At 45.8% G+C, this 20121-nt stretch overlaps 1 protein-coding gene across 4 annotated transcripts in view; it reads left to right on the top strand.

Moving 5' to 3' along the window:
- Positions 1 to 20121, top strand: part of ptpn4a (protein tyrosine phosphatase non-receptor type 4a) — a 237294-nt gene that overhangs the window by 117589 nt on the left and 99584 nt on the right. For all 4 annotated transcript variants that reach the window (XR_013578008.1, XM_078552592.1, XM_078552590.1 and 1 more), the window contains exons 12-13: positions 5194 to 5366; positions 8835 to 8903. Coding sequence is in view for 3 of the 4 variants with exons in the window: in XM_078552592.1 (XP_078408718.1) it covers positions 5194 to 5366; positions 8835 to 8903 (242 nt within the window). In the remaining variant the exon portion in view is untranslated. The remainder of the gene's footprint in view (positions 1 to 5193; positions 5367 to 8834; positions 8904 to 20121) is intronic.

The following is a 20121-nucleotide window of genomic DNA, read 5'->3' as shown; positions in this document are numbered from 1 at the left end:
CATTTACATGAGCATCATTTTCATGTGCAGAATTTAGTACTGCTTGTGTGTATGGACAGTTGTGTCTGTTGGTGTTACTTTTATTATGCTTAAAAGATATCAAGAAAAACTGAAGGCACTGGATACTGCAAAGGCTATTGGCCCTGACAACATTCTGGCAAAAGTATTGAGGACTTGTGCTTTAACTAGCCGCGCCCCTAGATAAGCTGTTTCAGTACATCTGCAGCACTAGCATCTTCCCAGCAATATGGAAATTTGCCCAGGTACGCCCTGCCCACAAAAACCAGGACAAATCCAACCCGACCAATTACTGCCCAATCTGTCTACTCTTGGTTAACAGCAAAGTGATGGAAGGTGTCACGACATTGCAATCATGCAGCACAGAAACAGCAATAACCTGCTCACTGATGTTCAGCTTGGGTTGCACAAAGGCCACTCAGCTCCAGACCTCATACAGCTGTGGTTCAAACATGGACAGAAGACCTGAATTCCATAGGTGAGGTGAGGTGAGAGTGACTGCCTTTAACATCAAGGCAGCATTTGACTGAGCCTGGCATCAAGGAGCCCTAGCAAAACTAAAATCGGTGGGAATTTGGGGGGAGGGAGCGTTGCGGCGGGATGAAGGAACCCCACTGTATGGAGTCATGCCTAGAGCAAAGAAAACATGGTTGTGTTTGTTGGAAATCAATCATCTCAGTCCCAGGACATCACTGCAGGCGTTCCTCAGGGCATTGTTCTGTAGCCCAACCATTTTCAGCTACTTCATCAATAACCTCCCATCATCATTATGTCAGAAGTGGAAATGTTTGCTGATGATCGTATAATGTTCACCATTCATGATTCCTCAGATACTGAAGCAGTACATGGCCATATGCAAAAAGACCTGGACAACATTCAGGCTTGGGTTGATAAGTGACGAGTAATGAATGTCTGCAACAAAAGAGAATCTAACCATTTCCCCAACCCCCACCTTGGCATTCAATGACATTACTAGCTCTGAATCCCCTACTATCAACATTCTGGGGTTACCGTTGACTAGAAACTGAAATGGACCAGCCATATAAATGCTATGGCTACAACAGTAGATCAGAGGCTGGGAATTTTGCGGCAAGTAACTCCGCCTCATGACTCCCCAAAGCCTGTCCACCACCTACAAGGCACAAGTCAGGATGAGTGCAGTTCTAACAACACTCAAGCTAAACGCCATCCAGGATAAAGCAGCCCTTTTGATTGGTACCCATCCACCACCATAAAAGTTATTCCCTCTACCACCTGTGCACTGTCATGAAGAGATATTAATGTCTATAATATTATTGGAAATTATTTTTAAAATGGAGTTGTAGTGGGCTCTGTGTGTGTTAATTGGATTAAAGCCAGCTTGTCTTGTGCTTTGAAGTATAGTAGTTTGAGATGTTAAATGGGTAAACAGTAAGGAAGTTAAAAGGTAAAGTGTACATTTGCATTTGTTGAATAAAACATTCAAGAGTAGAAGTAAAATCTTGCACCTAGCTGGGAGATGCCAAGCAATTTGTTTGTATTACTAATAAAATTAGTGGGATGAAAATGTTCTTGTTAAAAGATGTGAAGTTAAAAGCCTAGAGATACCATGGAAAATTTACATTCAAAGGAGAAGCTAGGTATAAAGAGGGAAAGGAGATTGTTTGTAAGGTAGAAGCATTTGAGATCTAACCAGTCTGTAAGCCTCCAACTGTGTCTGCAAAGGAACTAAATTGCAAGGAGCCTCAATTTGAATTTGTAAGGTGCTTTGCCTAGCGTCTGGTTAAAGTCTATGGGTTACTGTTGCTTTGGTGGAGATTTACCTGGGAGTGATTAATTTGGGGATTTGTTTAAAAGTTATTATGGTAGTAATTTATAGACATGTGTATGTGTTTAATTTGTTGTAAATTAATAAATGTATAATTTAGTTTTATATATAAAAAACCTCTTGAAGCTCGGTAGTCTTATTCCTGAATTCTGAGCTGCACTGAAACATGCCAATTGGAAATATAGGTGATGACAGTTGTTTCAAGTTTCCTTCTGGGATTTAAACAACTCAGCCTTTACCAACTGCTGTGTCATAACAGTAGTGGCAGCAGTGTGTAATGTATACAAGTTGCACTGTAGCCACCCGTCAAACTTCCTTCGATAGTGACTTCCAAACCCATGACCTCTACCACCTAGAAGGACAAGGGCAGCAGATGCATGGGAATGCCATTACCTGCAAGTTCCCCTCCGAGCCACAAACCACCTTGACTTGGAACCATATCATCATTCCTTCGTTGTTGCTGAATGAAAATCCTGAACTCCCTTCCTGACAGCACTGGGGGTGTACTTACACCTGATGTCCTGCACATGATTTAAGAAGGCGGCATACTACCACTACCTCGAGAGCAATTAGGGATGGGCAATAAGTGCTGGCCTAGCTAGCGACACCCATATCCCATGAATGAATTTTTAAAAAGTAACTTTCTCCAGATAAAAATGAAAGAAATCTTTCTGCTAATTGCAATTCTTAAATACTTCTGGCAGTGATCACAGTCTTGTTTGTTTCACTTATGAATTGGAGAGAATCTTCCTTTTGGATCCTGTACTACATTGTTGAGTAGTAATCTCAAAGTGGAGATTCTCCACATATGCTCCAAATCTCAGCTGGAAAATCAAAATGGTTCGTATGGCATTGCCGAACTGCAGCACTGTCAAAGGCTGTATGTAACAGGAAGAATGCAAAACTAGAAAGAAATTGCATGAAAATTTTGGAAAAATGCAGTTTGTTAAAATCCACCTCATCTGGTCAAGTCACAGTTGGATTAACAAATTAAACTGCATATGAATTATGGTTTTGGGAAAACAAGCATGTATCGAGCCTTACTGAGTCACTGGATGGCAATGAGCCTTAAATTCATTCAATAGTAACCAAATTCTGGAAATAGCTTGCTGAGTGAAATTTGTGCATGTTACATTGTGATGCGCAGGGTGGTGCATTAGGAAGTCTATAAATAGGAATAGCCACTTTACAAGACAGATCAACCAGTTTGTTTTTGCATGGTGTTTTAGCCTATAAATGAGGTTTTGCTCTCCATCCTCTGAGACTGAAATGTACAGCGTAGCTCAGCTTTAATGTGTTGGAAATTATTTCAACGAGTAACTCAGCAAATCTTATTTTACTGCTAGAACTGGTACCGGTCCAACATCAGTCATTTGTGAAGTCAGTCATAGTAATAATTAATATTGCAGGTTTAACATAATTTGGCATCTATTGATGACTGTTACATTTTGATGGAACATTAGTTTTGCTGAGTGATCTGTTGAATGGCCTCAATTAAATTTTGCAGCTTTTTATTCTAATAATTTACACATCATTAGAACATTCAATATATGATCTTTTGTTATAAGAATGTTTGTTTTATGTGGGACTATTATCAGTAATTGATTTGAATGCACTAGTGTCAGTTTAATGACTGGTGCATGTTAATGTTTTGATAGTGAGGCCTTTTGTTTGCTTGGCCTCTGTCCTGTGAATTATATACCGATCTGAATGGCAGGAATTGTAATGGATCTGTTGTAATTTGTTCTATACAAATGTATGCAAACAAGATATATGCTGGTGACATAACTTAGATTTTTTTTGAATGTTGAAAAATTCTAAGGAACAAAATCATTTTTTAAGTAGCTTATTTTTAAGGAAGCATTATTGATCCGAGCTGGCAAATTTAAAATTTTAAACTCTGGATTTTGTATAATAATGCTATTTCATACCTATAGTGTTTTAGTAAATGCTGCTATAAGCACATTCTAGATAAAATACATAATTTAGTTACTTAAACCATTTAATTTTCAACATTTTCATATCTCTGCCATTTCGAGTGACTGTAGTCTATTAAAAGACTGAGCATATGTAATGTCATTTTTTATGGGGCAGGATTTTTAGAAGCTGTCAAGTACTGTGAGAACAGCAGAAAGCCAGTAGGCATTCTTTGGTCATAAAGGAAATTAATCAACAGAAATCTATTTTATAGAGTAAGCATACTGCCATGGGGAAGGGGAGGCATCATGGATCAATCCCCTATCCTGTAATTGCACATGTGTCTTCTCTTTGAAGTAAATAAAAAGAAGGCTACACAGATGATCTCCTAAACTAATATTAGTTCCATTTCAGAAATAAAATGATGACTTTATGGATGTTGGAACCTGAAAAAAATCAAGGTGTTGGAAATACACAGCAGGTCCATCAGTATCTGAAAAAAAGAGACAGATTAACCTATTGGCTGCAGTTTGCTTCTTTTAATTATTACAGCTATCTGGGTGGAAGCTAATGAATTTGACTTTAAGGGAAAGTAATTTTCCTCAAAGGGAACTATAGCATCAGCATTCAATGCATATGTCTTGCACTAGCCATTGTCCTGCTGCCATGTCCCTCTTATTCCCTTTGCCTTTGAGAGAGTCAAGAAAATAGCCATGATGCATTTAAAGGGATGTTTGCATGACATGAGAGAAAGGGGAATAGTGGGACAAGGGTGTAGGATGGGAAGTGGGTAATTAGAGTGGGAGGATGCTTGTGTGAACACTGGTGTGGATCCTAAATGACCTGTTCCTGTGCTGCTGATGCTAATTCTGATGCTGCTTTTACATTGAATTGATGGTATATTGATGTTGCTGATCAGTGGGACTCATGCAATGCTAAAGTAAACTTGCCACAGTCACTAAGACAGATCTTACCAGTGGCCTGTCTGAGCCAATCTGACAAGTTTAATTCAAGTTATGTGGCTACTGCACAAAAGCAGTGCATGGGAGCTGGTGATGCAAACATATACTAAATCAATAACCTAGCTAATAATGTTGGGGTTAAGCCTTGCCTAGCATTATAGCCAGAAGATTGAGCAATTTTAATGTACAGGTCGTTAGTATTCCACAAATTGATGCTCGACTGTAGCAAATTTATGAATCTTCTTGCTAAAATTTTCTATACATCTATGCTTAAGACCCCAGAATACAATTTTTTTTATTTAAAAAGTGGTGTAATTGCCCACTTACTCCTTGACATTGTTGACTAATCATATTGGCCAAGTGGAACCTTCTTTAAAAAAAAAATGAGACTAGTCTGTCTTTTTTTGACATTGCTAACCAAACTGAACAGAGATTCTAAAGAAATATTTGTACTTAGTCCATTAACCTTCTCAACTTTTTCTCTATCAGCATGACTCAAGAGAAACATTACTAGGGTTTAATATGGGGAACTACCGAGCTTGTAAGAATTTGTGGAAGGCTTGTGTGGAGCATCATACATTCTTCCGGCTAGAAAGACCAGTACCTCCACAGAAGAACTTTTTTGCACATTACTTTACATTGGGTTCAAAGTTCCGATACTGGTAGGTGCTAAAGATTTATCACTTATTAGTTACCAGCAAAGCCATTAAAGGTATACAGTAAAGTGCCATGATTTCAGCTTTTCATAGGGTCATAGAAACTTTCAGCAAGGAAGGAGGCCATTCAGTCTGTTGTGCCTGTGCTGGCTCTTTGAAAGGGCAGTTATGCTTAGCCCTCCATCCCTGCTTTTTTTCCCCCTAGAAGTTCCTCCTCTTCAAGTACAACCTGATTCCCTTTTAAAATTATTTATTGAATTAGCTTCCACCACTTTCAGGTGGAACAGGTCCTCTAGATTTTTTTCCAATGATTTTGAATCTACGACCTCTAGTCATTGAGTTGCTAGAGGGAATTATTTTTCTCTGTTTACTTTCTCAAAACATTTCGTCATCTCAAACCTCCTATTAGGTCATTTTTGTTCCAAGAAGAAGGGTGCAACTTTCCCAGCCTCTCCTCATAACTGAAATTCCTCAGCACTGGTCTTAGGTCTTAGGTCTTTACATATTTCCTGAATTGTGGTGCCAGAATTGTCAACAATACTCCAGCTGAGGTCTAATTACTGATTTATTAAGTCCAACATGACCTCTCTGCTTTTACATTTAACTCCTCTGTTTATGAGCCAATATAACTCAAATTTTTTTAACCACCATAGCAATTTATCCTGTAGCCTTTAAGGGTTTCTGCATATGGACACCAGTGCCTCAGCTCATCTACACTTTTCAAAATCTTGCCACTTTTATTATAGTGTCTTTCCATATTAGTCCTCCCAGAGTGGATCACTTCACACTTATCTTCATTGAACTCAATCTATCAGGCTTCTAACCATTTCACCATCCTGTCTAAGCCATTCTCAATTCTGTAACTATCCTCATCATGATCGACTACTTTGCTAAGTTTTGTATCAGCTGCAAACTTTATAATGCTGCTCCCTGCACTTGAGTCTGGGTCATTTATAAAAATTAAAAAGAGTAATGGAGCCAAAACTGACCCTTAGCAAACATCACTGCAAACTACCTCTCAGACTGGAAAAGAATCTATCTGCCACCACCTTTTTGCCTGCTGTCACAGAACCTATTTTGTATCCATTCTGTATTTCCCCTTAATACCATGGGCATCCTTCTACTTAAAATATCACAAAAGAAACCTATTATCAAATGTGTTCTGAAAGTCCACATATATAACACCTGCTGCACTACTTTGACCAACCTTCTCTGTTAACTTATGAAAGAATTAAATCAAGGCTGGTATGATTTGCTTTTAACAAATTCATGCTGCCCCTCCTTAATTAACCCATGACTTTCCAGGTGAAAGTTTATTTTGTCCATGATAATGTTTTCCACTACTTCCCCACCACAGACGTTAGGCTGATTGATTTGTACTTTCCTGGTTTATCACTGTCTACTTTCTTGAATAGTGGTATAATATTATCAGCCCTCCGACACTACTCCTGTGCCCTGTGAGGTTTGAAAGATTGTGTTTGATGCCCCTGTTATTTCTACCTTTGCTTCTTATAGCAATCCAGGATGCATTCCATCTGGACCACTTCAGCAATAAGCTTTCGATTGGAATAACAATTTTTGATTAGGTTATGGCCTGACTTGTTGATATTTGCTGAAGCAAATGAGTGTTTATACTGGTCAGTTGTTTTAATTTATACGGTGGCTCAGCTTTTATTGGAGTGCGTTGGGGGTCTTTCAGTCCCCTTCTGTGCTGTATCAAAATATGGCAATTCACTTACCTATCCAGAAACCTACCCAGTCACAAGCAGAAACTTTAAAACAAGGTTCTCTTCTGGACTTGAACGTTTTTTGACTTTATTTTTTGTTGCAATTAATTTTAGTCCTTTAACTTCAGTAAGTCTTGAGTTCAGAATTCCCTACTGTATGGCTGGCTGTGAGAATGCAATCTTGTGTTTCGTCAGTAATGTAATTATCAAATCCAATCCAACAAACTACAGTGGTCACTTTTAGCATCTGGCCAGATCAAAAACTTCTTATTATATGTCAAGCAATTGAAAGCCATAAGACCATAAGACATAGGAGCAGAAGTAGGCCATTCAGCCCATCGAGTCTGCACCACCATTCAATGAGATCATGGCTGATCTGATAATCCTCAACTCCACTTTCCTGCATTTTCCCCATAACCCTTGATTCCCTTACTAATTAAAAATCTGTCTATTTCAGCCTTGAATATACTTAACGACCCAGCCTCTACAGCCCTCTGCGGTAAAGAATTCCACAGATTGACTACCCTCTGAGAGAAGAAATTCCTCCTCATCTCTGTTTTAAATGGGCGCCCACTTACTCTGAGATTATGATCTCAGGTCCTAGACTCTCCTGCAAGGCGAAACAACCTCTCAGCATCTACCTTGTCAAGACCCCTAAGAATCTTATATATTTTAATAAGGTCACCTCTCATTCTTCTAAACTCCAATGAGTACAGACCCAACCTACTCAACCTCTCCTCCTAAGAAAATCCCTCCATCCCCGGGATCAACCTAGTGAACCTTCTCTGGACTGCCTCCAATGTCAGTATATCTTTTCTTAGATAAGGGGACCAAAACTGTACACAGTATTCTAGGTGTGGTCTAACTAGTGCTTTGTATAGTCTTAACAAGACTTCCCTATTTTTATACTCCATTCCCTTTGAAATAAAGTCCAACATTCCATTTGCCTTCCAGATTACCCGCTGAACTTGTATGCTAGCTCTTTGGGATTCATGCATGAGGACCCCCAAATCTCTCCACTTAAATAATATTCAACTCTTGTATTCTCCCTCCCAAAATGCATAACCTCACACTTTCCCATATTATATTCCATCTGCCATGTTTTTGCTCACTCGCTTAACCTGTCTATATAACAGCGACTTTGTTGCACTTTACGGGAAAGTTTAAGATTTTTCATGTTTAATATAAACCCAAGTTGCCAAAATCAGAAAAATAAAATGTTTACAACTCAAGCAATGAAAGATTGTGGAGGGCTTATTGCTGACTCAAATGATACAGAAGTTGTTAATGCTTTGAAAATGTCTAGGCAAGTTCATTTTCAAAATCAAGATCTGTTAGTTCTGCGTACTGCTCCATATGGCAGGAAACAAACCTTTATCTAGCATTGGTTCCAAACTGGTGTTGAGCTTGCAAATATTTCAGTTTACAACACAGTCTTCTATAAATCTTTTGCCACATATTGCATGATACAATGCAACTCAAATGTTGGATCAAAATATACACAACTTTATGGAACAGGCAGTTGGCTGAGAGAGGTCAAGGTATCACCATTTAGTAGTGAGTGCACTCCTAACTTTTGCATACTCTCACCATAAATGTAAGCTGTTTAGAAGTTGGCATTGTAAAATTGCTAAGTGCATCCTGCATATTCTTGTCATACATTAGAATAAAATTGGAAAATTAAGACTACTGCGATTTAAAGTGAGTTCAGTATATTTGAAATTTTGAATTTGCTTTTTATTTGCAGTGGGAGGACAGAGGTCCAGTCTGTGCAATATGGAAAAGAGAAAGCAAACAAAGACAGGGTATTTGCGAGGTAAGATGTAATGTTTATATCATAATAGAAGGGGGTTTTTTTTACGAATAACAATGTTTATTAAATACTGACATTATTAAAAGAGATCAGCATAACGTATGTAACTATTGCTGCATAGTTGGAATAATACTGTACTGATGTCTGCTTGTGAAATCTTTTGATGGATTTGCTTATTCCATACGGTAAAATAACAATGTAATCAGTTGGCATATTGCTTTCATTGTACATTTTTTGTTAGTGGAGATGAAATGGTTCATGGAGCCTTTGTAAGAATCTTTCTCAATGGAGCTAAAAATTCCTGGTTATAAAAGTTTCTGAAATGATGGAGTGGGATTAAAAACTGCGCAAGAACACAAGAATGATACGGAACATGATACAAAAGCTGAATTGATCCTGTTAGAGTTGAAGTATAAGAATGGTGATGACCCTCTACTGGGTGTGTGCTCAGTACCTCAAAAATGCAAAGGAAATAGAGAGGATTGAGGAAAGGGCCAGTGCTTTTCAGCTTCCCCCACTGATTGGGAGCCTCATCAGCAAAGCAGCAGATAGCTGATGCAGCGATAGGCCACTGACCTAGAGATCCCACATGCATCTCCAGATGATCCCTGGAAGGACAAAAGCAAAATATTGCAGGTGCTAGAAATGTGAAATAAAAATAGAAAATGCTATAAATATTCAGCAGGTCAGGCAGCACCTGTTGAGAGAGAAAGTGTTAAAATTTCAGGTCAGTACCCCTGGAAGAAGTCCGAAGCATAAAAGTTGAGTGCCCTGGTCACCTTCGCTGCCGCAGGCAGTGGGTAGCCACCACATCACACTGGGCTCAACTCCTTCTCCAGCATTCTACACAGGTCTGCTACCACGTGCCTGGACAGACAAACTTCTGAGACACTGGCGCTCTGTCCCCACGAAGCTAAACCTTTTGTCAGTAATCCCATTTCTGCTGGGTAGCACCTTCTGTGAACATCAGCATGCATTATTGTCCTATGTACCTCCATCGCACCCTCGTGGCGCTGGTGCTATCCTCTGCAGCCCCATTCCATGTGGCTGAATCTGTCTCTTTATCTTTCCCACTTTCCTCCTCAGTGAAGGAGTCAAATTCAGAGTGCGGAGCACCCACTGTGATTTGAAGCCTTCACAGCTCAGTGCCTCTCAACCCCCTAGAGCTGCCTTCACTTGCTGAAGTGGATCTCTGAGACACACTTCCATTAACTGCTAACTGACATGGGTTCACACTCTGTAATCTCTCCAAATGTACAAACTTTGACTTATCTGAACCTCAGCCTGCCTGTTGCAGCCAAACTCAATGGCTGCCATTTCCAGCCAGCACTCACCTGTCGTTGAGCTCTTGCTTCATACGAGCAAGTGAGCTGCTGACTCTCCATGGAACCCCCTTATGCCCCATTGAAAATTTAAAAGGCACTTCAAAATCACACTCAACTGGATGTCCAATCCCTCTACACCTCCATCCCCCACCAGGATGGTCTGAGGGCCCTTAGCTTCTTCCTTGAACAGAGGCCCGAACAATCCCCATCCACCACTACTCTCCTCCGTCTGGCTGAACTAGTTCTCACACTGAACAATTTCTCCTTTAACTCCTCTCACTTCCTCCAAATAAAAGGTGTGGCTATGGATACCCGCATGGGCCCCAGCTATGCCTGTCTCTTTATGGGGTATGTGGAACATTCCTTGTTCCAGTCCTACTCCGGCCCCCTCCCACAACTCTTTCTCCGGTACATCGATGATTACTTCAGTGCTGCTTCATGCTCTCGTCGGGACCTGGAAAAATTTATTAATTTTGCTTCCAATCTCCACCCCTCCATCATTTTCACATGGTCCGTCTCTGACACTTCTCTTCCTTTCCTTGACCTCTCTGTCTCAATTTCTGATGATAGACTGTCCACCAATATCCATTACAAGCCTACCGACTCCCACAGCTACCTCGACTACAGCTCCTCACACCCCGCTTCCTGTAAGGACACCATCCCATTCTCTCAGTTCCTTCGCCTCCGTCGCATCTGTTCTGATGACGCTACCTCCAAAAACAGTTCCTCTGACATGTCCTCCTTCTTCCTTAACCGAGGTTTTCCACCCACAGTCGTTGACAGGGCCCTCAACCGTGTCCGGCCCATCTCCCGCGCATCCACCCTCACGCCTTCTCCTCCCTCCCAGAAACATGACCCCTTGTCCTCACTTATCACCCCACCAGCCTCCGCATTCAAAGGATCATCCTCCGCCATTTCCGCCAACTCCAGCATGATGCCACCACCAAACACATCTTCCCTTCACCCCCCCCGGCGGCATTCCGTAGGGATCGTTCCCTCCGGGACACCCTGGTCCACTCCTCCATCACCCCCTACTCCTCAACCCCCACCTCTGGCACCTCCCCATGCCCACGCAGAAGATGCAACACCTGCCCCTTCACTTCCTCTCTCCTCACCATCCAAGGCCCCAAACACTCCTTTCAAGTGAAGCAGCATTTCACTTGCATTTCCCCTAACTTAGTCTACTGCATTCGTTGCTCCCAATGCGGTCTCCTCTACATTGGAGAGACCAAACGCAAACTGGGCGACCGCTTTGCAGAACACCTGCGGTCTGTCCGCAAGAAAGACCCAAACCTCCCTGTCGCTTGCCATTTTAACACTCCACCCTGCTCTCTTGCCCACATGTCTGTCCTTGGCTTGCTGCATTGTTCCAGTGAAGCCCAACGCAAACTGGAGGAACAGCACCTCATCTTCCGACTAGGCACTTTACAGCCTTCCGGACTGAATATTGAATTCAACAACTTTAGATCTTAAACTCCCCCTCCCCCCATCCCCACCCCGTTTCCTCCCCCTCCCTTTTTTTTTGTTTTCAGTAATTTATATAGATTTTTCTTTTCCCACCTATTTCCATTATTTTTAAATCTACAACTAATACCTTGTCAATCTTTCCACCCCACCCCCACTAGAGCTGTACCTTGAGTGTCCTGCCATCTATTCTTAATTAGCACTTTTCTTAGATAATATCCACCACCTTCAACACCTCTTTGATCCTTTTGTCTGTGACATCTTTTGATTATCTGCTCCTGTCACTGCTTGCTTGTCCCTACAACCACCCCACCCTCAACTTCTCTCCCCCCGCCCTCCACCTTAAACCAGCTTATATTTCACCTCTCTCCTAACTATACTTCAGTTATGTTGAAGGGTCGTGTGGACCCGAAACATCAACTCTTTTCTTCTCCACCGATGCTGCCAGACCTGCTGAGTTTTTCCAGGTAATTCTGTTTTTGTTTTGGCTGTTTAACAACCTCAGTTGCTTTCCAACTGCTTGCCTGAGCATTCTTGGTCCTGCTGCCCAATTTTTCAGGAAATTTGTATAGCAGCAGAAAATCGTCAGGTTCTGCTCCAATACGCCCCACCAGCATTTTATCAATCTCCATCTCCAAGCCTATCGTCACAGGGCTGGTAAAATTCCTTGGGTTAGTGATGTCACATAAGCAGTGGGAAACTTTTGAACTGATGAAGGTATGAATTAGATGTTTTACCATACGATGGGGTGTAGCAAAAGCTGGAGTTCTTTGAATGAGCCTAAGAATTAAAGTAAGACTTAAAAGTGTGCAGTGCTTCTCTCACTAAAACTTGCAATCCTGGCATGCATTTATCAGTCACAGCACATCTTGGTGAGGCTTCTAGGATTTGTCCGGCAGTTGTGAGTGGTTCTTTGGCTTCATTGGATGACTGTGCGTGTCATGGCTATCGGCAGTGAGAGACATCAGAGCCTCCTCTGCAATCCATCTGGATGCTGCTTGCTTTTTGGTATGATGTCTTCTTTGAGAGTTGCTCAGCATTTGTTGAACTTGCTTTCTTTCGCTGGCCTTAAGCAGTTATTCTGATTAGGTCGAACTGCCCACAGTGATGGTTTCCCTCTCCATACATGGTTGCTGCTGTTAGCTTTTGCACTGGTGTTACCCACCATTTTAGCAGATAGCCATTAAGCAGTAATCAAAGTAGTAATGCCACACAGTACGCAAAAGGAAAACACCTGCTCTCTGCTTTTCATCTTCCCATTTTAACAAAAAAGGTTAAAGCAATCATGAGTACGGAGGTGCAAATATGAGTCTTGAGATCACATTCGTGACGGTGCCCAATGCTCCTCTTATGCTTAGCCATTAGTTATGATGCATTTTTGGTTACTAACACATGGGACAGCACTCGGGCTGATGGATTTTTACAAAGTATTTGATGAGTGACACAAGCACCTTGTTAAAATTGAAGCAAGTACTATTAAAGGAAATATTGATTAGAATCTGGCTAAAGGCTATAAAACAGCAGTGGTACATGGATGGTTTTTGGGCTGGTCAGATGTAAACAGTACTGTTTCCTTAGCTCCAACTCAACCTACACTAGCAGCCCTTCCCAAGATTCAGTGTGACTAGTTTCTCCCTCCTCCGTCTTTCTCTTGTCCTCCCTCCCTCTCTCTCTCTCTCCATCACTCTCTGGGACTCTCTCTCTGTCTCCCTCTGGCTCTCTCCGTCTCTCTCTGTCTCTCCCTCTCCGTCTGCGGCAGACTCTCTCTCGCCCTCCGTCTGCGGCGCTTTCTCTCTCGCCCTCCGTCTGCAGCGCTCTCTCTCTCGCCCTCCGTCTGCGGCGCTCTCTCTCGCCCTCCGTCTGCGGCGCTCTCTCTCTCGCCCTCCGTCTGCAGCGCTGTCTCTCTCGCCCTCCGTCTGCGGCACTCTCTCGCCCTCCGTCTGCGGTGCTCTCTCTCTCGCCCTCCTTCTGCAGCGCTCTCTCGCCCTCCGTCTGCGACGCTCTCTCTCTCTCGCCCTCTGTCTGCGGCGCTCTCTCTCTCGCCCTCTGTCTGCGGCGCTCTCTCTCTCGCCCTCCGTCTGCGGCGCTCTCTCTCTCTCGCCCTCTGTCTGCGGCACTCTCTCTCTCTCGCCCTCCGTCTGCGGCGCTCTCTCTCTCGCCCTCCGTCTGCGGCGCTCTCTCTCTCTCGCCCTCCGTCTGCGGCACTCTCTCTCTCTCGCCCTCCGTCTGCGGCGCTCTCTCTCTCGCCCTCCGTCTGCGGCGCGCTCTCTCTCGCCCTCCGTCTGCGGCGCTCTCTCTCTCGCCCCCCGTCTGCGGCGCTCTCTCTCTCGCCCTCCGTCTGCGGCGCTCTCTCTCTCGCCCTCCGTCTGCGGCGCTCTCTCTCTCGCCCTCCGTCTGCGGCGCTCTCTCTGGCGCCCTCCCTCTGCGGCGCCCTCCCTCTGCGGCGCCCTCTCTGGCGCCCTCCCTCTGTGGCGCCCTCTCTGGCGCCCTCCCTCTGCGGCGCCCTCTCCGGCGCGCGCCCTCCCTCTTCTGTGCCCTCGCGCTCTCTCTCTCGCCCTCCCGTGCGCCCTCTCTCCCACCCTCCCGTGCACCCCCTCTCGCGCCCTCTCTCGTGCCCTCTGTCTGCGGACCAGTGGCGTACCACAGCGATATGTGCTCAGTCCCCTATTATTTGTCATTTATATAAACGACCTAGATGACTATGTGGGGGGCAGGATTAGTAAGTTTACGGATGATACAAAGATTGGCCAGTGAGGTTGAGCATCTTGGGCTACAGGAAGATATAGATGGGATGGTCAAATGGGCAGATAAGTGGCAGATGGAATTTAACTCTGAAAATTGTGAGGTGATACACTTTGGAAGGAGTAATTTGACAAGGAAGTATTCAATGAACAGCATGACACTAGGAAGTTATGAGGAACAAAGGGACCTTGGCGTGTGTCCATAGATCTCTGAAGGCAGAGGGGCATGTTAGTGGGGTGGTGAAAAAGGCATATGGGACACTTGCCTTTATCAATCGAGGCATAGATTACAAAAGTAGGGAGGTCATATTAGAGTTGTATAGAACCTTAGTGAGGCCACAGCTGGAGTAGTGTGTGCAGTTCTGGTCGTCACATTATAGGAAGGATGTGATTGCACTGGAGGGGCTGCAGAGGAGATTCACCAGGATGTTGCCTGGGATGAAACATTTAAATTATGAAGAGAGGTTGGATAGACTTGGGTTGTTTTCATTGGAGCAGAGAAGACTGAGGGGGCGACCTGATCGAGGTGTACAAGATTATGAGGGGCATGGACAGGGAGCAGGTGTTCCCCTTAGTTGAAGGGTTAGTCACAAGGCGGTACAAATTCAAGGTGAGGGGCAGGAGGTTTAGGGGGGATGTGAGGAAAAACTTTTTTACCCAGCGGGTGGTGACGGTCTGGAATGCACTGCCTGGGAGGGTGGTAGAGGCGGGTTGCCTCACATCCTTTTAAAAAGTACCTGGATGAGCACTTGGCACGTCATAACATTCAAGGCTATGGGCCAAGTGCTGGTAAATGGGATTAGGTAGGTAGGTCAGGTGTTTCTCAGGTGCAGACTTGATGGGCCGAAGGGCCTCTTCTGCACTGTGATTCTGTGATGAAGCAGCTGAAGATGGTTGGGCCTAGGACACTACCCTGAGGAATTCCTGCAGTGATGTCCTGGAACTGAAATGATTGATATCCAGCAACCACAGCCTTCTTAATTTGTGCAAGGTATGACTCCAGCCATTGGAGAGTTTTCCCCCTAATTCCCATTGACTTCACTTTTGTTTAGGCTCCTTGATGCTATACTCAGTCAAATATAGCCTTGATGTCAAGGGCAGTCGCTCTCACCTCATCTCTGGAGCTCAGCTCTTTTGTCCATGTTTGAACCAAGGTGGTAATGAGGTCGCAAGCTGAGTGACCCTAGTGAAACCCAAACTGAGCGTTGGTGAGCAGGTTATTGCTAAGCAAGTGCCGCTTGATAGCACTGTTAATGACCCCTTCCATTATTTCCCTGATGACTGAGAGTAGACTGATGGGATGGTAATTAGCCGGGTTCATTTTCTCCTGCTTTTTGTGTACAGGATATACCTGGAGAATTTTCCACGTTGCCAGATAGATGCCAGTGTTGTAGCTGTACTGGAACAGCTTGGCTAGTGTCATGGCAAGGTCTAGAGCACAAGCCTTCACTACTATTGCTGGAATATTGTCAAGGCCCATAGCCTTTGCAGTATCCAGTGCCTTCAGCTGCTTTGTGATATCACGCAGAGTGAATCGAATTGGCTGAAGACTAGCATCAGTAATGCTGGGGACCTCCAGAGGAGGCTGAGATGGATCATCTATTTGGCACTTCTGGCTGAAGATTGTTGCAAATGCTTCAGCCTTATCTTTTGCATTGATATGCTGGGCTCCCCCATCATTGAAGATGGGGATCTTTATGGAGCACCTTCCTCCAGTAATTTGTTTAATTGTCTACCACCATTTCAGATAGGATGTGGCAGGACTGCAGAGCTTAGATCTGATCTATTGACAGTGGAATTGCTTAGCTCTGTCTATTGCATGCTGCTTAAGGCTCTTTTGCATGCGAGTAGTCCTGTATTGTAGCTTCACCAGGTTGACACCTCATTTTTGGGTACATCTGTGCTGCTCCTGGCATGCCTTCCTGCACTCATTGAACCAGGATTGATCCCCTGGCTTGGTGGCAGTGGTAGAGTGGGGGATATGCCGAGCCTTGAGGTTACAGATTGTGGATGAGGACAATTATGCAGTTGCTGATGGCTCTCAATGCCTCATGGATACCCAGTCTTGAGTTGCTGGATCCATTAGATATTTAGTATGATTGTAGTGCCACACAACTCAATGGAGGGTGTCCTGAATGTGAAAAAGAGTCTACGTCTCCACAAGGTGGACACTCATACTTATGCTGTTTTCTCTCTTCCCCACCACCCCCTTCCCTCCTCCCACCTCTTCTCTCCTCCCCCAAGCCCCTTTCTCTCTTGCTCTGTCCCCTTTCTCTCTCTCTCTGTCTCTTTCTCTCTCTGGCCCTTTTCTCTCTCTGGCCTATTTCTCTCTCTCTCTCTCTCTGGCCTCTCTCTCTCTCTTTCTCTCTCTCTATGTGGACCCTTTTTCTTTCTCTCTCTCTGATCTCTCTCTCCTCCCTGGCCTCTCTTTGTCTTGTGCTCTCTGACCCCACTCTCTCTCTCTCTCTCTCTCTCTCTGTCTTGTACTCTTTGATCTCTCACTCTCTGACCCCTTTCTCTCGGTCTCTCTGGCCCCTTCCTCCCCCTCTCTCGCTCTCAGGCCTCTCTCTCTCTCTCTCTGGCCTCTCTCTCTCTCTATCTCTCTCTGGCCTTTCTCTCTCTCTCTCTTTCTGGCCTCTCACTCTCTCTCTCTCTCTCTCTCTGACCTCTCTCTCTCTCTTTATGTGGACCCTTTTTCTTTCTCTCTCTCTGACCTCTCTCTCTGTCTCGTGCTCTCTGACCTCTTTCACACTCTCTCTCTCGTTCTGACCCCTTTCTCTCTCTCTCTCTCTGGCCCCTGGCCCCTTCCTCCCCCTCTCTCGCTCTCTGACCCCTTTCTCTCTCTCTCTGTCCTCTCTCTCTCTCCCTCTCTCTTTCTGGCCTCTCTCTCCCCCTCTCTCTCTCTGGCCATTCTCTCTCTCTCTGACCTCTCTCTCTCTCTCTCTCTCTATGTGGACCCTTTTTCTTTCTCTCTCTCTGACCTCTCTCTCTGTCTCGTGCTCTCTGACCTCTCTCACACTCTCTCTCTCATTCTCTGACCCCTTTCTCTCTCTCTCTCTCTCTGACCCCTTTCTCTCTCTCTCTCTCTGGCCCCTTTCTCTCTCTCTCTCTCTCTGGCCTCTCTCTCTCTCTCTCTCTCTCTGGCCTCTCTCTCTCTCTCTGGCCTCTCTCTCTCTCTCTCTCTGTCCTCTCTCTCCCTCCCCCCTCTCTCCCTCTCTCTTTCTGGCCTCTCTCTCCCCCTCTCTCTCTCAGGCCCCTCTCTCTCTCAGGCCCCTCTCTCTCTCTCTGGCCCCACCCCCTCTCTCTCTCTCTCTCTCTCTATCTGGCCTCTCTCTCTCTATCTCTGTGGACCCTTTTTCTTTCTCTCACTCGACCCCTCTCTCACTTGACCCCTCTCTCTCTCTCTCTCTCTCCTCTCTCTCTCCCACTCTCTATCACTGACCCCTTTCTCTCTCTCTCTCTCTGTGGCCTCTCTCTCTCTCTCTGTGGCCTCTCTCTCTCTCTCTCTCTCTCTCTGGCCCCTCTCTCTCCCCCTCTCTCTCTCCCCCTCTCTCTCTCTCCCTCTCTCTTTCTGGCCTCTCTCTCCCTCAGGCTTCTCTCTTTTTCTCTCTCTCTTTCTGGCCTCTCATTCTCGCTCTCTCTGTCTCACTCGCTCTCTGGATCCTTTCTCTCGATCGCTCTCTGGCCCCTTTCTCTCACGCACACACACACACACTCACTCTCTCTCTCTGGCCCCTTTCTCTCTCTCTCTGGCCCCTTTCTCTCTCTCTCTGGCCCCTTTCTCTCTCTCTCTGGCCCCTTTCTCTCTCTCTCTGGCCCCTTTCTCTCTCTCTCTGGCCCCTTTCTCTCTCTCTCTGGCCCCTTTCTCTCTGGCCTCTCTCTCTCTCTCTGGCCTCTCTCTCTCTCTCTCTGGCCTCTCTCTCTCTCTCTCTGGCCTCTCTCTCTCTCTCTCTCTCTCTCTGGCCCCTTTCTCTCTCTCTCCCTCTCTGGACTCTCTCTCCCCCTCTCTAGCTTCTCTCTCTCTTTGGCCTCTCTCTCTTTCGTGCTCTGGCCTCTCTCTCTCTCACGCTTTCTGGCCTCTCGCTCTAAATGCCTCGTGCTCTCTGACCTCTCTCTTTCTCGCACTCTGACCTCTCGCACTCTGACCCCTCTCTCTCTCTTTCTGGCCCCTTCCACTCTCTCTCTCTTTGTTTGCCCCCCCCCCCTCTCTCTGTTTCGGCCTCTCTCTCTCTCTGGCCCCTTCTCCTCTCTCTCGCTCTCTGTTTGGCCCCATTCCTCACCCTCTCTCTCGCTCTCTATTTGGCCCCTTCCTCTCCCTCTTTCTCTCTCTCTGTTTGGCCCCTTTCTCTCTCTCTCTCTCGCCTCTCTATCTCTCTCTCTCTCTCTCTCTCTCTCTCTCTCTCTCTCTCTCTCTCTGGCCTCTCTCTCGACCACATTCTCTCTCAACCTCTCTCTCATTCTCCCTCTGGCCTCTCTCTCTCCCTTTCTCTTGGCCTCTCTCTCTCTGTCCTCTCTCTGGCCCCTTTTCTTTCTTTCTCTTTCTCTCTCTCTATCTCTCACTCGCCTCTCTCTCTCCCTCCTCTCTATCACTGACCCCTTTCTCTTTCTCTCTCTCACTCCACCCCTCCCTCTCACTCCACCCCTCTCTCTCTCACTCCACCCCTCTCTCTCTCACCCTCCACCCCTCTCTCTCTCACTCCATCCCTCTCTCTCTCACTCCACCCCTCTCTCTCACTCCACCCCTCTCTCTCTCTCTCACTCCACCCCTCACTCCACCCCTCTCTCTCTCACTCCACCCCTCTCTCTCTCACTCCACCCCTCTCTCTCACTCCACCCCTCTCGCTCTCACTCCACCCTTCTCGCTCTCACTCCACCCCCTCGCTCTCACTCCACCCCTCTCGCTCTCACTCCACCCCTCTCGCTCTCACTCCACCCCTCTCGCTCTCACTCCACCCCTCTGCTCTCACTCCACCCCTCTCGCTCTCACTCCACCCCTCTCACTCTCACTCCACCCCTCTCGCTCTCACTCCACCCCTCACTCTGTCACTCGACCCCACCCTCTCTCACTCGACCCCACCCTCTCTCACTCGACTCCTCTCTCTCACTCGACCCCTCTCTCTCCCCCCTCTCTATCACTGACCCCTTTCTCTCTCTCCATCTCTCTCTCTCTCTCTCTCCCCTCCCTCTTCCCTCCCTCTTTCTGGCCTCTCTCTCCCTCTCTCTCTCTCTCAGGCCTCTCTCTCTCCCTCTAGCCCCTTTCTATCCCTTTCTCTCTCTCTCTCTCTCTCTCTATCTGGCCTCTCAGTCTCGCTCTCTGTCTCGCTCGCTCTCTGAATCCTTTCTCTCGCTCGATCGCTCTCTGGCCCCTTTCTCTCACGCACACACACACTCACTCTCTCTCTCTCTCTCTCTCTCTCTCTGGCCCCTTTCTCTCTCTGGCCCCTTTCCCCCTCTCTTTGGCCCCTTTCTCTTTCTCTCTGGCCTCTCTCTCTCTGGCCCCTTTCTCTCTCTCTGGCCTCTCTCTCTCTCTCTTTCTCTCTGGCCTCTCTCTCACTCTCTGGCCTCTCTCTCTGGCCTCTCTCTCTCTCTCTCTGGCCTTTCTCTCTCTCTCTGGCCTTTCTCTCTCTCTCTGGCCTTTCTCTCTCTCTCTGGTCTTTCTCTCTCTCTGGCCTTTCTCTCTCTCTCTCTGTC

Source organism: Cetorhinus maximus, chromosome 11, assembly GCF_964194155.1.
Source record: "Cetorhinus maximus chromosome 11, sCetMax3.hap1.1, whole genome shotgun sequence".
NCBI classification, from domain to species: domain Eukaryota; kingdom Metazoa; phylum Chordata; class Chondrichthyes; order Lamniformes; family Cetorhinidae; genus Cetorhinus; species Cetorhinus maximus.
This window is presented reverse-complemented; position numbering and strand designations above follow the sequence as displayed.